Source organism: Mauremys reevesii, linkage group 7 (genome assembly GCF_016161935.1).
Source record: "Mauremys reevesii isolate NIE-2019 linkage group 7, ASM1616193v1, whole genome shotgun sequence".
In the NCBI taxonomy this organism is placed as follows: Eukaryota; Metazoa; Chordata; order Testudines; family Geoemydidae; genus Mauremys; species Mauremys reevesii.
Window position 1 is genome coordinate 68895222 of NC_052629.1, and position 18096 is coordinate 68913317.

An 18096-nucleotide genomic window follows, 5' to 3' on the forward strand; every position below is an offset into this window, starting at 1 on the left:
GAGGAAAAAAGCCTGTGTGGAGTTTATCTCAGGAGCTCCTTGAAGGGGAAATAGACCTGGGTTGCAGGACTGCCCTGTGTTCACTCAGGGGCGCCATGGCATGGCAACTTGTTCAAACCCACCTAAATCTGGCGGTTACATGAGCATTTCTGCAGGGCTTTGGAGCACTGCTCAGTGTCGCCATCTTTTTTTAAAAAAACAGGTGAGAATTGGAGAATGACTGTGAACAGTTTAGTTTACATATCGTGCTGAAGTTGTTGCTGCAAAATATTGCAGGGAATTAGCAGGCCGGGCTTCCCTTGAAAAAGGTGGTTATTGTTCGACCTGTGGGTGTGGGCACAGGCCGCAATTTTTGGTACCTGTTTTGTGTGGTCTGTCCTTTTAGAGCTATGGTCTGTGCAGCTTATTCACTGGAGTAGAGCCACTGTCACTGTTCACATGAATGAGGCCAAGGGGCCTGGCCATTGTATTGTAAATTCCTTGGGGCAAGAACAGTGTCTTCCTTTCGGTTTTATATACAATACTGCATGCCTGTTGCATGATCCTATTCTGTTGTTCTGTTTCTTGGGAGTTAAAGTATTTGAATTTTTCTGGGTGTGGATGTGAATGTTGCAACTGGTAAGTTCCTTGATTTTTACCAGTTGCATTGATAAAGAATGCCTCTGATTAAACTAACTCTGAGCTAAGTGTTTTGTGGAGCAGTATAAATCATCGCGAGGTGATGTACATGAAAAAAATAACTTTGGTTTTTATTCTATTAGTTACAGCGCCCAACCTGTGACATATAAAAAAGTAGAGACAAGGTAGGTGAGGTAATATCGTTTACTGTCTCATTATCTTTTACCTTCTATTATTTATTTACCTCACCCGCCTTGTGTCTCTAATATCCTGGGACCAACACAGTGACAACACTGCTAACAAAGATAGTGTGGGATGATGTCAAGTTACTGAGAAGGATTAAGATGTGGGAGGATATCTGCTGGTTCCTGCCTGGGACATGATCTCATTAAAGTAGATGATAGCAATGCCATCTGGTGGCAAACTTTTGGAAGGTAGAGTGGTCAGTCTCCTGCTGAGACCTATTGCATTCGAGTTTTGCATTTAAGATGTTCTGAGTATTTTATTTTTATAAACAGTCGGCAGGGAAACACCTTGGTCAGATAAATGACTCTCTATGAAAAGGACATCATGTTCCCATAGAGTAGAACCTCAGAGTTTCGAACACCAGCATTATGAACTGACCACACACCTCATTTGGAACCAAAAGTTCCAATGTAATCAGGCAGCAGCAGAGACCCTCCACCCCCCCACCCCCCCAAAGAAGCAACTACAGTACAGTGCTGTGTTAAATGTAAACTGCCAAATAAAAGGAAAGAACAACCATAAAGTTCTGTTCAGAGTTACGAACGTTTCAGAGTTACCAGCAACCTCCATTCCCAAGATGTTTGTAACTTTGAGGTTCTGCTGTATTTGCTAAAGACCTTTAAGAACCTGAGGGCCCCAAGTGAAATAATATTAAAAATAACCCTTTGTTCATTGTGGGTTCTGATTAGTCTAGTGAGGACCATGAGAAGGAATTGTGGGTATTTTCGGCAGCATATACTTAGAATAACTGTCAAGTATCAGAGGGGTAGGCGTGTTAGTCAGGATCTGTAAAAGCAGCAAAGAGTCCTGTGGCACCTTATAGACTAAGGGCTTGGCTACACTTACAAGTTGCAGCGCTGGTGGAGGCTTTCCAGCGCTGCAATTACACCCCGTCCACACTTGCAGGGCACAACCAGTGCTGCAAGTCCCTGGTTGCAGCGCTGGCTGAAAACTCATTCGGGTTGGGGTATAAGGAATGCAGCGCTGGTGATCCAGCGCTGCTCATCAGGTGTGGACACTCACCAGCGCTTTAATTGTCCTCCAGGGAATAAGGAGTTATCCCAGAATTCCTGTTCAGCCACTCTGCTCATCATCCTTCCTGTTTGCTGCAGCCAGGTGTGTGTGGAGTGCAATCAGTTAATCTTTACAGGTGACCATGCCTCCACACAGCAAACGAGCCCCAGCATGGAGCACTGGCGAATTGCAGGACCTCATTAGTGTTTGGGGGGAGGAAGCTGTGCAGTCCCAGCTGCGCTCCAGCCGTAGGAATTACGATATCTTTGAGCAGGTATCAAGGTCCATGCTGGATAGGGGCCATGATCGGGACGCACTACAATTCAGGGTTAAAGTTAAAGAGCTGCGGAGTGCCTATTACAAAGCCCGCGAGCGCAATCGCCGATCTGGAGCTGCCCCCACGACCTGCCGTTTTTACAGGGAGATGGATGAGATACTTGGGGGTGACCCCACTGCCAATCCCAGGACCACGATGGACACTTCTGAGCAGGGTGGTGGACAGGAGGAGGAGGAGGTGGAGGCGGAGGCGGAGGCGGCGGGGGAGGGAGGAAAACGTGAGTGAAGCTACTGGGATGGGGGAAGACACCCCAGACTCCCAGGAGGCATGCAGCCAGGAGCTCTTCTCAAGCCAGGATGAAAGTACCCAATCGCAGCAGCCAGCAGTTGCAGAAGGACAAGCAGAGCAGCGGGTTACCGGTAAGCGGCTTTTATTTTCTGGGTGGAAATGTTTCTGGAGAGGAAGGGGGGTTAGGGCTGCATGCATGCCAGCCTAGATGTGGAATAGCCCATTGATGTGGTCTATCATGTCGCGATAATCGGCTGCAGTAATCTCCTCAAAAGTTTCAGCCAGAGCGTGGGCAATATGCCTGCGCAGGTTTATAGGCAGAGCCACAGTGGTCCTTGTCCCAGTCAGGCTAACGCGTCCGCGCCACTGTGCCGTGAGGGGTGGGGGGACCATTGCTGAACACAGGCAAGCTGCATAGGGTCCAGGGCGGAATCCACATTGCTGTAGAAGAGCCTCCCGCTCTTCCCTAGTGACCCGCAGCAGGGAGATATCTTCCAGGAGTAACTCCTGTGAAAAATGTTGGGAGACTCTTTAGTGAAGATAGTGATACAGATAGGGAGATAGTGAAGATCACCCCTGCAGCTGCATCTTCACTCAACCCCTCTATCACTGCAGCTGTTCGGTGCACTTCCCCGAAGCAACCAGCACCCCTTTATCGCTCAAGCCCCACTTCTCCCTCTATGCAGCACCCCTCACTCACCATTTCGTGTCTTCTGTTGTGTTATGAATGTGGTAAAAGAATGCTAAAGTGAGGACTAAGAACTCCTTCAGTGTGTGGGAATTATTGTCTGGATGAGATAATGAAAACAATGCTACCCTGTTAAATGTTGTCATTTCTGCCTTTCTAAAGTGACCTTGACTGCTGGACTGACCAGATGTACTACAGCACAGAAACTGCAGAATTTGAGGAAAAATCCACGAAAGAGCAAGGAATACATGCTAAAAACTGTTATTGCTCACTCTGCTAGAGAGAGTAAAAACTTGCAGGAGTGGAGAGAAAAGGAAAGCAGGATCCGCAAGAGAAATGCAGTGGCCAAGAGGAAAAGCACAGAGCAGCTGCTAAGCATCCTGTCGCGCCAAGCGGACTCTATCGAATCACTTGTTGCCATGCAAGCAGAGCACTACCGTGCTACTCCCCCTCCCCCCCCATCCCAAAGCTTTTTGCCTTGTGCCCCAATGTCAGCTCAAACCCCCCTTCCCCAGCATCCAGGTTCTTACCACCACCAGCTGCCTCCAACACCTGTACGTTCACCAACCAGCCCTGATAACTACAACCCTTACCCTCTGCACTCAACCCCCATCACCATGCAGTTTATGCACCCTGAAGTGCAGGATTCATTGCACAGCACTCCAGACAGGACATATGCAAACTTGTGACTGTGCAGTTCACCAACCCACACCCCTGCCCTCTTGTGTTCATGAAATTTTGTGTGTGTCTGTCTGTTTGTCAAGGAAGTTTTTTTTCTTTTCAATAAAACAATTCTTGGCTTTAAAAACAGTCTTTATTATAGTAGATAGTGAAAGATACCTTAGCCCAGTAAAGAAACAGGCACTGCAAATCATTTTAGGGATAATAGAATAACAGTGTAAAAACTCCACTTCACTCCCATGCAAGGCAGCAAACATTACTGTTGGCTTTCAGCCTCAAATTCTTCCCTCAAGGCATCCCTAATCCTTGAAGCCCTGTGCTGGGTCTCTCTATTAGCCCTGCTCTCTGGCTGTGCATATTCAGCCTCCAGGACTTGAACCTTGGTGGTCCATGCCTGACTGAATGTTTCACCCTTCCCTTCACAAATATTATGGAGGGTACAGCAAGCGGATATAACCGCGGGGATGCTGCTTTCCCCCAAGTCTAGCTTCCCATACAAGGATCTCCAGCGCACTTTTAAACGGCCAAAAGCACACTCCACAGTCATTTGGCACCGGCTCAGCCTGTAGTTGAACCAGTCCTTGCTCCTGTCAAGCTTCCCTGTATAGGGTTTCATGAGCCAAGGCAGTAACGGGTAAGCGGGGTCTCCAAGGATCACAATGGGCATTTCGACGTCCCCTACTGTGATCTTCCTGTCTGGGAAAAAAGGCCCTGCCTGCATCTTCCTGAACAGGCCACTGTTCCGAAAGATGCGTACATCATGCACCTTTCCAGGCCAGCCTGTGTAAATGTCAATGAAACGCCCACGGTGATCCACAAGCGCCTGGAGAACCATAGAGAAATACCCCTTATGATTAACGTACTCTGATGCCAGGTGGGGGGGGGGGGCAGAATAGGAATATGCGTCCCATCTAGCGCCCCTCCACAGTTAGGGAAACCCATTTGTGCAAAGCCATCCACAATGTCCTGCATGTTCCCCAGAGTCACGGTCTTTCTTAGCAGGATGCGATTAATTGCCTTGCAAACTTGCATCAACACGATTCCAACGGTTGACTTTCCCACTCCAAACTGGTTCCCGACCGACCGGTAGCTGTCTGGAGTTGCCAGCTTCCAGATTGCAATAGCCACCCGCTTTTCCACCGTCAGGGCAGCTCTCAATCTTGTGTCCTTGCGCCGCAGAGTGGGGGCGAGCTCAGCACACATGAAAGTGGCTTTTCTCATACGAAAGTTCTGTAGCCACTGCTCGTCATCCCAGACTTCCATGACGATGTGATCCCACCAGTCAGTGCTTGTTTCCCGAGCCCAAAAGCGGCGTTCAACGGTGCTGAGCATTTCCGTGAATGCCACAAGCACTGTAGTGTCACACGCGGAAGGCAAATCCATATCGATATCATCGTCGGACTCCTCACTGTCCCTTTGAGCTGAAGGAATAGCTCGACTGCCAAACGTGTTGTGCTGGCGACACTCATCAGCACAGTCCTCAGCAGCTTGGGCTCCATTTCCCACAGAAATCGCGATTCACACACAGAGAGTAAAACAGAAAGACACTCACAATGGCGCCAAATGTTGCCGGAAAGACTGAATGCTGGGATGTGAAGCGATGCACCACGGGGCATTGGCACAGGAAGCGGAATGACCCACACACTTCCTTCCCCTTCCCACAATACTCAGCGCCAAAATGGGATGAGGTGCTCTGTGGGATAGCTGCCCACAATGCACCTCTCAATACAGTGCTGGAAAGTGCTGCAAGTGTGGCCACACTGCAGCGCTGGTAGCTGTCAGTGTGGCCACACTCCAGCGCTGGCCCTACACAGCTGCATGACCAGCGCTGTAACTCCCAGCGCTGCAACTTGTAAGTGTAGCCAAGCCCTAACAGATGTATTGGAGCATGAGCTTTCGAGGGTGAATACCCACTTTGTCTCATGCATCCGATGAAGTGGGTATTCACCCACGAAAGCTCATGCTACAATACGTCTGTTAGTCTATAAGGTGCCACAGGACTCTTTGCTGCTTTTAGAATAAATGATGGGGCTGGGGCTAGCAATTAGATATATCTAGAATCCAGAAATATATCTCCAGTAGCCCTCCAAAAAAAGTCTGACATGCACCCAAAACAATTTCAGATCTCCCAAAAAAAATCAACCAACCAGCCAGTTTGAAGTGGTTCTGCACCCCACAATAGCTCCTCTCTCTGTCCAAGTGTAACCCTTCTGCCCTTCTGAGTTGGCAGCAACAAGGGCCGGGTTCAGTATCCAGGGGTTCCGTTTCAATGACGCAATACAAAACCGGCTCAAGCCCCCACCCAGTGACCTGGGACAATTACATACCACCCCCACCCCGAATGCATCTAGGAGGCAATACTTCCCCTCTCGCAAGCACAGAGTCTGAGTGTAGCAAAATCCTTTTAATAAAGGAGGGAAACAATGTGGCATCATATTGGGGAAACACCACAAACAGGATTCATAACATAAACCATGAGCAAAAGACCCACCAAGTAAGTTTTGGCAGTGTCCTTTTCCCCTTAGGGTCTTAAGTCCAATCACCCCAAAGTCCAACAACCCAAAAGTCTCTGTCCCTGGTCAGTGCCACCCCAGAGTTCAAAAGTTTATCTGCAGAGTTTTACCCCCCCAGCCTGGGTGGCAATGGAGGGGCACACAGGGTGTTAAGGGGCACCTTACACGGTCCGAGGCTGACTGCCCTGCCTCTCCGTGGAGTTCTGCTGCAGCCTTCACCATGAATGGCTCCACTCCACCAGCCGCTCTGCTCCTCCAGCCTTACCCGCAAACCGCTCTGCTCCGCTTGCTCTTCCGTGGGCTTCTCCAGCCATCCCACAACCTGCTCAGCTCCGCTCCACTCACTGTTCTGTGGGCCGCTCCAACCATCCTGCAAACTGCTCTGCTCTGCCAGCCGCTTAGTGATATATCTTCAGGCTCCCCCACTAGTTAACACAGCACTCAGCTCAGTAAATTTAGCTCTTTTAGTGATTTCAGCTTGTAGTAGGGGAGCCCCAGTACTGGTGCACCATTCAGGCACATAAATAAGAGACCTGATTTGCAAAAGGACTGAACACCAGAAGGTTCTCAGTTACTCTGACTGGAGTTGCTGACACAGGTCAAGCCATAAGTCCTGAGTCGTAAGGTCTGCGGAGCTCAGTAGGGACATGTTAGCATGGCTGAGAGACCCTGAGCCTAGTGGTGGAAGCCCAGGTTTACTAATGTGGACACTCAAGTGTGGGTGTAGAAACACCAGGTCCACATGTCTGGGTCCCACAGACCCAGGTTTACAAAGCAATTAAGACATACCCAGGGTCTCTGCTACAGCAACTTAGCTGCAGTTGTAGGGTCTGTAGTGTAGATGTACCCTAAGTGACAGTCTGTTCCAAATAACATTATGAACAAGATTTGTCTACTGAGCTACATGGAGTGACTTGTGCTTTTCCATGGACAGCACTGGGGTTGCACAAGGCACAACTAGAAGAAGAAGGAATTCGTATAGGTGTTGCTGAGGACCCACTAGGGTTGGCAGAACTGTTACTATTGTTATTGATGTAGGAGCTAGGAAGTGCAGTGTTCCTTGCTGTGAAGAAAAGACAAGGCTCAAGTGTAATAAGACTCATAGGGTAGGTCTACACTTACCTGCCGGGTCGACGGGCGGTGTTCGACTTCTCGGAGTTCAAACTATCGCATCTAATCTAGACGCGATAATTCGAACTCCGGACGCGCTCCCGTCGACTCCAGAACTCCACCACCACGAAAGGCGGTGGCGGAGTCAACGGGGGAGCCGTGGACTTCGTTCCCGCGGCGTCTGGACGGGTGAGTAGCCCGAACTAAGGTACTTCGACTTCAGCTACGCTATTTGCGTAGCTGAAGTCGCGTACCTTAGTTCGACCCCCCCCCCCCCTTAGTGTAGACCAGGCCATAGACTTTAAGGCCAGAAGGGACCATTATGATCATCTAGTTTGACCTCCTGCACATCGCAGACCACAGAACCTCACCCACCTAATTCTGTAATAGACCCCTGGCCTCTGGCTGAGTTACTGAAGGCCTCACATCATGGTTTAAAGACTTCAAGTTACAGAGAATCCACCATTTACACTAGTTTAAACCTGCAAGTGACCTGTGCCCCACACTGCAGATGAAGGCAAAAAAAACCCAGGGTCTCTGCCAATCTCACCAGGGGAAAATTCCTTCCTGACCCCAAATATGATGATCAGTTAAACCCTAAGCATGTAGGCAAGACTCACCAGCCGGGAAAGAATTCTCTGTAATACTTCAGAGTCCTCCCATTGGAGATATTTGCTGCTAGCAGTCACAGATTGGCTACATGCCACTGTAGCAGTCCAATCGTACCATCTCCTCCATAAACTTATCAAGCTCAGTCTTGAAGCCAGTTAGGGGTTTTTTTGCCCCCACTGGTCCCCTTGGGAGGCTGTTCCAGAACTTCACTCCTCTGATGGCTAGAAACTTTCATCTAATTTCAAGCCTAAACCTGTTGATGGCTAATAAACACAAAAGGGATCCTTTACTGAGGACTGCTGGGTGCACACAGACATTAGGTGCCTGACTCACTACTAAGGGTGCTTAACAGCCTTGTGGCAATGCAAAGGGTTCATGCTGCCTTTATGGCCCCCTTGATGCTACTCCGGGGGGTGTAAAGCAGCTTGAATACAACAGGGAATTGGGCCCAGGCCCTCCATAGAGCTCTATCTTCCAGGTTTTCCACCAGCTTAAATCAGTTTAAAAAGAAAAGTCCACTTCTAGGTAAATCAGTGTAACTTTGTGTGTAGATAAGGTCTTAGACTCTGGAGCAAAGCTAAGAGGGTGTATTCTGGGCTAAACATGAATAAAATATAAAATATCAGGGGGTAGCCATGTTAGTAACTCCCTTCTCTTCATGTGCCAGTATATTTATGCCTGTATCTGTAATTTTCACTCTATGCATCTGAAGACGTGGGTTTTTTACCCATGAAAGCTTATGCCCAAAATAATCTGTTAGTCTTTAAGGTGCCACCGGACTCCTCATTTGTTTTTGTAATACAAATATTATATTAGCATTAACAGTTTATTTAGTCAAGATGAAGGATGTTTGTGAAAACCGTTTTGTTTTTTTTAAAGCCTGAAATACGATGAGCTGGACTATCCGGGATTGCCACTGTGCGAACACTGGAAATGTCTCAGTTCTACTTGCATCAGACTCAATTTTATGCCCACCTACGACAAAATAACTAAGAAGGACTCTTACGGCTTATCTTCTCTATACTTTGGGGGCAAGTTCTTAGTAGTCAGGTGCAGCAGGTTCCCTAGGATGGGAAGAGTGACAGGGCCTGGTGGCAGCTTCCCATTTCCAAACATCTTTCTCCATGCTGAAAAGAAAAGAAGGCAGAGAGACAAACCACCAGGAAAACAGTTGTTGTTAGAACCCAGAGGTTATATTCTGGGTTCTGGCACAGAATTTATTTTGTGTTTCAGAATCCAGAATACAGTGCAAAAAAGGGGCACAGGCAAATGGCAAATAGCAGTTCTCAGTTCATTGAGATAAACAAGATTAACTCCTGAGAAGCAAAGGTTACCTGACATTATCAAGCTAGGAATGAACTCCTGTGAACCTTTATTTGTATATTTACTGTGTTTGCCTTTCCTGTCTTTATTCCTTTATGTATTCCCTTTCCAAACCAGCCCCAAAAGGATATTACACCAGTGCTTCAGAATCTGGGCTAAATGGAAATCAAGGTGCTGGTTTTGCTCATCAAAGCCCTGGATGGTTTAAGGCCTAGTTATCTGGGAGCCACACTTCCTAGTTGAGATCAGTGGAGGCTCTTGAGCTGAAAAACTTTCTGATTTGTCCACATCCTTCTTAAAATGTGGCACCCAGTACTTCAGTACTCTGCATGAATGAGAGAGTCCAGAGAAGTGCTGCAAAAACGCTTTTGAAACCTGACCTGTGAGGACAGGTTAGGAAAACTGGGCATGTATATGTAAGGGGACTGTCGCCCCCTTACTAACATTCAACGGGGGTGTTTTGGTTGGCTAGCTCCCAGCACTAAATGAGGAAGGGTCGGTGGGAAATCAGGGGCCTGAGACTAACAGCCCCCAGGAACAATGCGGAGAGGCCAATGCTCCAGATCAGTCTGATTGACAGGGAAGGCAGGCTAATCAGGGAGTCAGGAGGCCAGGGGGGTCCCATCCGCCGTGTGAGCCAGAATTGCCTGAGTCAGATGGAGTGGGGCCGAGCTAAGGAGAGAGCAGGGGCCCAAGCTGAGCTGCTGGAAGCAGATCCGCAGCAACCAGAGTCAAAGGGGCCAGACAAACAGCCCAGGAAGCAGGTCAGAGCTGGGAGCAGAGTCACAGAAGCAGCCTGCAAAGCAGACCTGCCCTGGGAGCAGAGCTGCAGCAACCAGAGCCAGAGAAGAAACCCAGGGAGCTGACGGCAGAGCAGCAGCAGCAGCTGTGCTGAGGCAGTGTGGAGCTGGAGCTGGAGCAGTCCGGAGCCGGGTATGGTGAGCAGCTGGGGAGAGCAGTGGGCCCAGCACAGTGAGACGCCTCAGCTAAGAGGCTCTGCAGGCCGGACCTGGAGGGGGATCGTAACCCTGACAGGGTGGAGGCAACGCGCGGAAGAAGGGTCCTGCCACCTAGAGCCTGAGAGCCTGTGACCACCGCCAGAGCAAGTGTCCAACCCGCAGCATCCCTGCAGCACAGCCAGGGCCTGAGAAGGAGGCCTGGGACCTACAAGGAACAGACTGTGAACAGCCCTGACATCCCAGAGACACTGTTTGTGATGTTCCCTGCCACAGAGCGGGGTGATGTGTTTTCCTTTAACCTTTCCCATTTTTCCTTATTCTTTTTTAAAAATTAATTGTTAATTAAACAACTTGTATTTGCTTTAAATTGTATGAAATGATCAGTGGGTCAGGGAGGTGCCCAGTGCAGAGAGAGTACCCCGGAGTGGGGACACCCTAGCCCCTGTCCTGGGTGACCACAGCAGGGTTGGGGGTTGAGCCCCCCAGGAATCCTGGGCCCAGCCTTGTTGGGGTTACGAGGACTCTGCCAGACAGGAGAGTGGAAGGGGAGTCCTCAAGGGCCGGGAGGCCTCTGGGTAAAAGAAGTGGGAGTGAGGACTCGGATCCTTTCGCTAGCCCACTTCACTGGGGTAAAGAAGCCAGGAAAGTTCCCCACAATAGCGGGACCATTCCCCCACTTACATATAGCTTTGGAGACTAACTGGGGATCTGACAACTGTCTTCAAATATGTTAAGGGCTGTTATAAAGAGGACAGGCACCAATTGTTCCTACGTCCACTGAAGGTAGGACAAGAAATAATGGGCTAAATATGCAGCAAGGGCGATTTAGTTCAGGTATTAGGAAAATCTTTGTAACTACAAGGATAGTTAAGATCTGGAATTGGCTTCTGAGGGAGGTTGTGGAATCCCCATCCCCAGAGTATTTTAAGAATGAGTTAGACAAACACCTAGACCATCCCTGACAGGTCACCTGGCCTGCCTCAGTGCACAGCGCTGGACTTGAAGACCCCTCCACGGCCCTTCCAGCCTTGCATTTCTGTGATTCTATGGGACAGCGTGGCTGGCATCTCTGAGGCCCCATTAGCCCTGGGATTTGGACCCCCCCAGAGCCTTTCTTTAACTTTCAAGACATGCTGCAAGGCCCAGTTTTTCTAGCAGGAATTTGAGGAGAAGACTGTTTGGGGATGGTGGAAAGGAGTAATTTGTATCATTTTTTCAGAGTTCTATTGGGAACATCATGGGGTTATAAGCTACAATTACATTTATATTAGATTGGGACAACAGATTTAAGAGCATCCAGAGTGGAGGATGGGCCCCTGCAGAGTGACTGCCTGCCTTTATAAATCAATATACGTATAAAACAGAAAACTGTCTGATTCCACTCAGCTTAATTTATATAACTTTATAACTAGGTGACTGATTTAGACAGCTCTTATTAATCATGTGACCGTTGTGTTTAGTTCACTAAAGTCTGTTCTCTATTTTCAGTCATTATCTCTTTTTAATCAGTCTGTATTTGTTTCCTGCAAACCTTTGGTTGAGGGCTCTCCCTCCTGGTGTTTATCAGTTCATGCTGATTCACCACAGGTCAAGCTAGTTCAGGCAGTGAAAGCTGTTTAGCAGTTCAGATGGCTCTGGCTAATAGTTACATTACTCTCATAGCTGCTGGATAGGCCTCAGACATGCCTCGTTAATCACTGCAAAGTCCCCTTTTCCTAAACAGAAAGGCCACTTACAGGCATCTCTGCCCCGTCACCCCATGCTACACCGCTCACAAAAACCTCTTGCTCTATCTTGGGGCTCACTGTTACCTTTCTGCAGCTTCCTCTTCCTTCCAAATGTTGCAGCTTTTTATAGTTTTATCTGTGTCTTAGATCATTTAAATATATATTTTAATTGAATACAAAGTAACAATCTAGATTTGGGAAATGTGATAGGTACATAACTGCACACTTACTGCCTTGGGGGTGAGTGGGAGAAAACGTATGTGGTTAAAAGGTTTTTGTGTCACAACCCATGCCCTCCCCAAAGACTGAAGACAATACTTCGGAGCTTGAAGACAACTTGTACTGACCTGACATACTGGGATTCTTGTGACTTTCCAGGAAAGCTGGGCCAGTGGTTGGGGTACTAGTCTAGCTTTGGTTCAGTTCTGTTCTGCCACAGACTTCTGTGACCATCAGGAAATCACTTGGACTCGCTCTCTCCCTCAGTTTTCCATCTGTAAAATAAGGATAATCCCTATATCACAGGGGTGGTGGTGAGAACACATATGTTAAAGGCTGGGAGATGCTCAGTAATAGGGCCCATATAAACTGTTTTAGATTTAGACATTTATTTATTTCTCTGCTTTCTTTCTTATATTTCTTGATACGTTTTTTTCTTATTGACAATAAATTTAGATTACTGTTCAGAGAAATTATATGGCTCCAAATTGTTTCCATAGATTAGTGTGCGTATAAAGTTATGTCTACACTGCAATAAAACGCCCATGGGCCTGGGCTTGGGCCTGAACATTTACACTGCAGTTTGATAGCCATGTAGTCTGAGCCCCACAAGCCCAAGTCAGCTGACCCCGGCAAGCCTGGGTCACATCGCAAGAGCTTCTCGTGTTCCTGGCAGGAATCAGGAGAATGATGTCACATGCTATATTCTTAGAGCTGTCTAAATCCTGCCTCAAGTTCTTAACCTGTTCTCTTTCCAGGGGCACGCTACCTATGATTCACTGAAGTCATAAAGCCTGACAAGGAACATACAATTCATGTTCGTTGGGTTAATTTTTTTAAATGGCCACCATGGTTTTTGGTGAAGGCCTGTCCAACTTGTTTGACGGTAGCAATAAAAAGCAAAATAAAATTTATCCATTAGCTGTGGTGAATCATTGGCCTGGGAAGATCTGCATACAATTATTGGTTCTGCCACAAAGCAACCTGCATGTCTTGGAATGCCACTTAATCCTTCTGTGCCTCTGTTCCCATTCTGTGGGACATATTTCCTATCTCATAGAACTGGAAGGAACCCTAAAGGGTTATCAAGTCCAGCCCCCTGCCTTCACTAGCAGGACCAAGTACTGATTTTGCCCCAGAGATCCAGGAGCGGCTCTAGACATTTTGCCGCCCCAAGCATGGCAGGCAGGCTGGCTTCGGAGGGTCCGCTGGTCCCGCGGCTTCGGTGGACCTCCTGCAGGCACGCCCTTGCAGCGCCAGCAGAGCACCCCCCACGGCTTGCCACCCCAAGCACGCACTTGGCATGCTGGGGCCTGGAGCCGCCCCTGCCCAGATCCCTAAGTGGTCTCCTCAGGGAGCAAACTCACAACCCTGGGTTTAACAGGCCAATGCTCAAACCCCTGATCTATTTCCTTGTCTGTTGCATTTGTTAGAGCGTGCCTGCCCCAAAGAACTTAGTCTCTTACTAGGTGTATGTCCAGTGCCTAGCATGTCTCAATTGGGGCCTTTAGGGCCTACTGCAGTACAAATGATTATCTTATAATGCTTTTTATTCTATAGATTCCCAATGCACTTCATATACTGGGATCCTAGTATTTACTGCTCCACTCCCCCATTTGGAGGTCTTGGAAGTTCATGATTTATAGATCTTGCTAATGCACGATGAGTAAAGGTTGCGTGGCGTTTTTTGTTTGTTTTTTTGCAGCCCCTATTCTGGGTCATCCAAGTTGTTTTCTGGGTCATCTGTATCCATTTAGTTAAATTCCACCAAGTCACTGGCACTGGCAAATGGAGTTTCTATCTTGCCAAGCTTTTGGCCTTGCAGTATGTTTGTATTAGTGTCCTGTCACTAAGCCTCTCTGTTTCTTGCTGATGATAGTGTTATCTGAAGTATTGAATGCTGAGACGTCTATTGAACTGCATTACCTTGCACCTGAGCACTGCTGGAAGCTGGGGAAAAGGTTTGTTCATTGTTGTCTTCCTATATGTGAGTGAGTAGGGTCCCTCCTGAAGGACGGTGCTGAATACCCGTGAGGCTTTAGGTGGCAGAGTCTCTGAAGCCAAGGTAGAACTGGATGACATTTTTAAAATCTTGATTCTTTTTTTTTAATTAAAATTTATCAAAATTTCAAACTTTCTCTCAAAAATGAGAAAAAAATCAACAAAGTTTGCATGAAATTCCCACTCCTGCCTGAAGCCCACACTCCATATTTCAACCACCTCTAGGACATGGATTGGGGGAACTTGCCACAGCTACCAATGCTGCCAAATTTCTAGGCCCCCCTGCTCACGTAGGATCAGGTCTGTGCAAGACAAAGTGGTGGCATGAATGGGGAGCAAGGAGTTCTTGGTGGTGTCCTCAGTCCGGAGGAGCAATTGCCTGTTACGTATGAAGGAAGCAGAGCAGGGGGCTCTTGCAGAAGAGGCTTTGTCAAGGTGCCAAGTTGCCTGCAGGCATTGTCCCCAGAGTGGAATAGCTGTCAGAAGAGGGCAAAGAGTGTGTCTGGCTATCAGCACCCTGGAATCAGCAGATGGGGACAACAGACCTTTCACATCCCCAGTGCCGGGGGCAGATAGGAGTCCCACTGTCTCCCTTTATCTGAAGCAGACCTGCCATGGCAGGTAAGAAATGGGAGAAGTAAACTGGTAAGAGGCTGTAGGAGAAGCATCTTCAGATTTTCTCCCTTCCAGGAGCCGTGGGGAAAAGGGTGCTGCAGCATCACGAGCACTGTCCAAAGCTTAAAGTGTCCAACTCAAGGGATGAACTAAATTCTGGCTGGGAATGGGGTGTAGTGGTTGTTCTCGTTTAACCCAACCTGATTCATCCATCTGTATCCTACAGGGAGGGATCAAATACCATTTACGTTCCCACTGAGATCCAAGTAACTGTCAGTCCTTTTCTTGTTGGATTCCAGTATGGTGGAATCTGTCAGCCACCTGGAGCAGAGAATTCCAAAGGCAAAATTACCTTCTGGGAGGAAAAGTTCTTGAGAAATTTCTTTAAAAAAAATTAATTCCAGAATATGACTCTGCCTACCCAGGAGCCAGCTCAAATCAAAGGCACAGGCCCATTCACCTGTCAGAATAGAACAAAGAGCCGATGTTATCACATTACATGTACATGGCATTTGCCCTAAATTCTTGAAAACTAGTGAAAAGCTAATGGTGGTGCTATTGTCTGTAACTTGTTGATTCTGTATGTATTATGTATGCCCTATGATTAGATAACCCTAGATCAAAAGCTGTGCTAGCATTTGGATGAGAATTTGTTTAATATATACAATCATCTGAATGGCCGGCAATTGCATTACATAAATCACTGTAACTGAATTACTTGTGTATGCATAGGAAGTAGAATGTTAACTTCAAAGCAAGGGTCATCGAGTGATCAACATTGTGAAGTCTATGGAGCCACGCTGTGCCAAAAATATGTCAGACTGTTTTCAACGATAAGAAGGAATCTTGGAAGAAGTTCTGCATCTCTGATCTATCTGGATGTAGTCAGGAGGCATACCAAACACAATCCTCAGAGCCAATTTGGGAAGCCCTGAGAGACTTATGGAAAACTAACAGATTACTACATCTTTGCCATTATACTGGATTTACAAACTCTGATTCACCTGTAATGTATTTTACATGCTTTAAAAACTCTTTTCTTATCTAATAAATCTTTAGTTTAGTTTACTAAAGCATTGACTGCAGCATTGTTTTTGGTGAGATCTGAAATATACCTTGACCTGGGATAAGTGACTGGCTGGTACAATGTGATATTTGGTTTCTGTGACCAATATCATTAAGTCCAGTTTGTCTGGATGGCAAGCTTGGCTGGAGTCCCCTAAGGTGACTGTCTGTGGCTCCATGGTGAGACTAATATAGTAGTCCAGGAGCACACATTTGTTACTGGCTTGGTGAAATCTAACAAAGAGGTTACAGTCTCGGTATAAGACAAGAGCCAACTGGGTGAGCACAAGGCAACAATGAGGCAACGTTGGTCAGCATGATAGGCAGCAGTTGCAGCACACTAGCTGCCTAGCGACTGTCAAGTGTTTTGTAGGCATCTCGGCGGACAATGACCTTTAAACTAGCCTTAGGGGACAGGGATCCATTTTTTTAAATGTTTCAAGCACCCAAGTTAGGTTATAATTAAGCTTGGAAGGATTCCATTTTATTTTCTGTCACTTGTGAGGGATAACACCAATGCTTCTTTCCAAATGGTTTTCTTTATTTCCTGTGGCTTAGATTCCTCTGTGTGCGCGACTGTGACTAAGCACAAAAAGTGTAATAATAAAACCAATTCAGATACTAACCCCCGACTTTGCCCGAAGTGTTTGAGTTTGATGATTAAAGAGGCAACTGCTGGGGTGGAATGAGGGAAGTGAACCACACAAAGTTTCTGGACGCAATAGTGGACAATGACCCAGCAAGGGACAATGACCAGGTCAAAGCTTTATTGGCAGCATGAAATGTAGGCCCCAGGAGGGTTCTTTCCCCCAGGTATCATCTACTTGATCTCAGTGATGAGGAAACACTAATCATGAATCTTATGTGGACTTGGACTCAGGTCAATTAACACAGGGTTTACAGGCAGATGTGACAGTCAGCCACTGCCAGTAGTGTACAGAGATTAACAAATGGCTTCATGCTCTCAGCTCTTTGTGTTAAATCTTCCTGTCTTATGAAGATTTTATACCAGGCTCAACTACTGGCTTTTTCCCCTGCTACACTGATAGTTATCCCCAGAGGGCTTTGGCTGCACTCATTCTGCCCCACTGTGGTCAGAGTTTCTTGTCCATCAAGGTACCTTTACACCACTGCAGCTGCCTAAAAGGGCTCTACCCCCAGCAGAAATGGCCTCCCAGGAACTCTTCGTGCATAAGAGTGTTTCCTTGGTGGTGGGGAGGGCTGTAAAGCAGCAACACAGCTCTACACCACCTCTGGTATAAGGCAGGGCAGCCTCAGGGTTGCTCTAACTTACACCCAGCTGCAACAGCCCCTCCAATGGAATAGCCACTAGATGAGAATGGCCAGAGTGCAGTGCACTTGCTTATGTCCCGTACCCCATTGGCCTGGTAGCTGTGAGAGTTGGCCTAGGGCCACCCTTCACCCACCCACCTTTTTTGCAACAAGCCCGGCTCTGGAGGAATGGGGAATCTGGCCCCTGAACTGCAAATCAGTGCCCATCACAGTTCTTTGCCTCGTCCCTAGCATGGCACTAAATATGACTCAAGCCTTCTAGTGCAGATCCTGGCCATCCTCACCTGTGGTCTCCACAGCTCTAGCTGCCCTAGGAGGGCCCACTGTCACCCCCCACAGCTTGCCAGCAACCCTCTTGTTTTGTGTTTCCTTCTCAGCCACAATAGCTGCTTAGTATCTCTTCTCAGCCCACAGTCAGCCAGCTAAACCAGGGGAGGCTGGAGGAAACTGTGAGGAGCCCAAGAATATAAAAAGTGTTTGGCTTTAAGGGCCTTCCCTTGGGAAATTTTGGAAAAAATGGTTCAAATTTCCTGCATTTTAGAAAGTTAAGACTGTTGATAAAATATGTGTCAAATATGCCATCCCAGTATGTGTTTGTAGCTGAACTACTTGCCATTGGGCCAAATTTTGTTCCGTTAAATTGCTAACAATCATGCACCGGAACCTCGGGGCAGTCCGCATACTCACACTTACCTCTTAGGTTATGTCTGCACAACAAAGGAAAACCCATGGCTGGCCAGTGCTCGGGCTGCGGGGCTGTTTCATTGCTGTGTAGATGTCTAGGCTTGGGCTGGAGCCCTGGCTCTAGGACACTGTGAGGTGGGAGAGTCTAAAAGCCTGGGCTCCA

General features: G+C 47.6%; 1 protein-coding gene across 12 annotated transcripts in view; it reads right to left on the reverse strand.

Annotated features, from left to right (window-relative positions):
* Window positions 1–18096, reverse strand: part of LOC120368798 — a 49931-nt gene that overhangs the window by 10496 nt on the left and 21339 nt on the right. For 8 of the 12 annotated variants that reach the window (XR_005582790.1, XR_005582798.1, XR_005582789.1 and 5 more), the window contains 2 exons: window positions 12404–12550; window positions 8860–9174 (listed from right to left, as the gene is read on the reverse strand). Coding sequence is in view for 1 of the 12 variants with exons in the window: in XM_039481348.1 (XP_039337282.1) it covers window positions 12465–12550 (86 nt within the window). In the remaining 11 variants the exon portion in view is untranslated. Of the gene's footprint in view, window positions 1–2893; window positions 2951–8859; window positions 9175–12403; window positions 12551–14201; window positions 14643–18096 lie in introns of those variants that run through there. The other 4 variants (XR_005582793.1, XR_005582792.1, XR_005582791.1 and 1 more) reach the window with 3 other exon arrangements.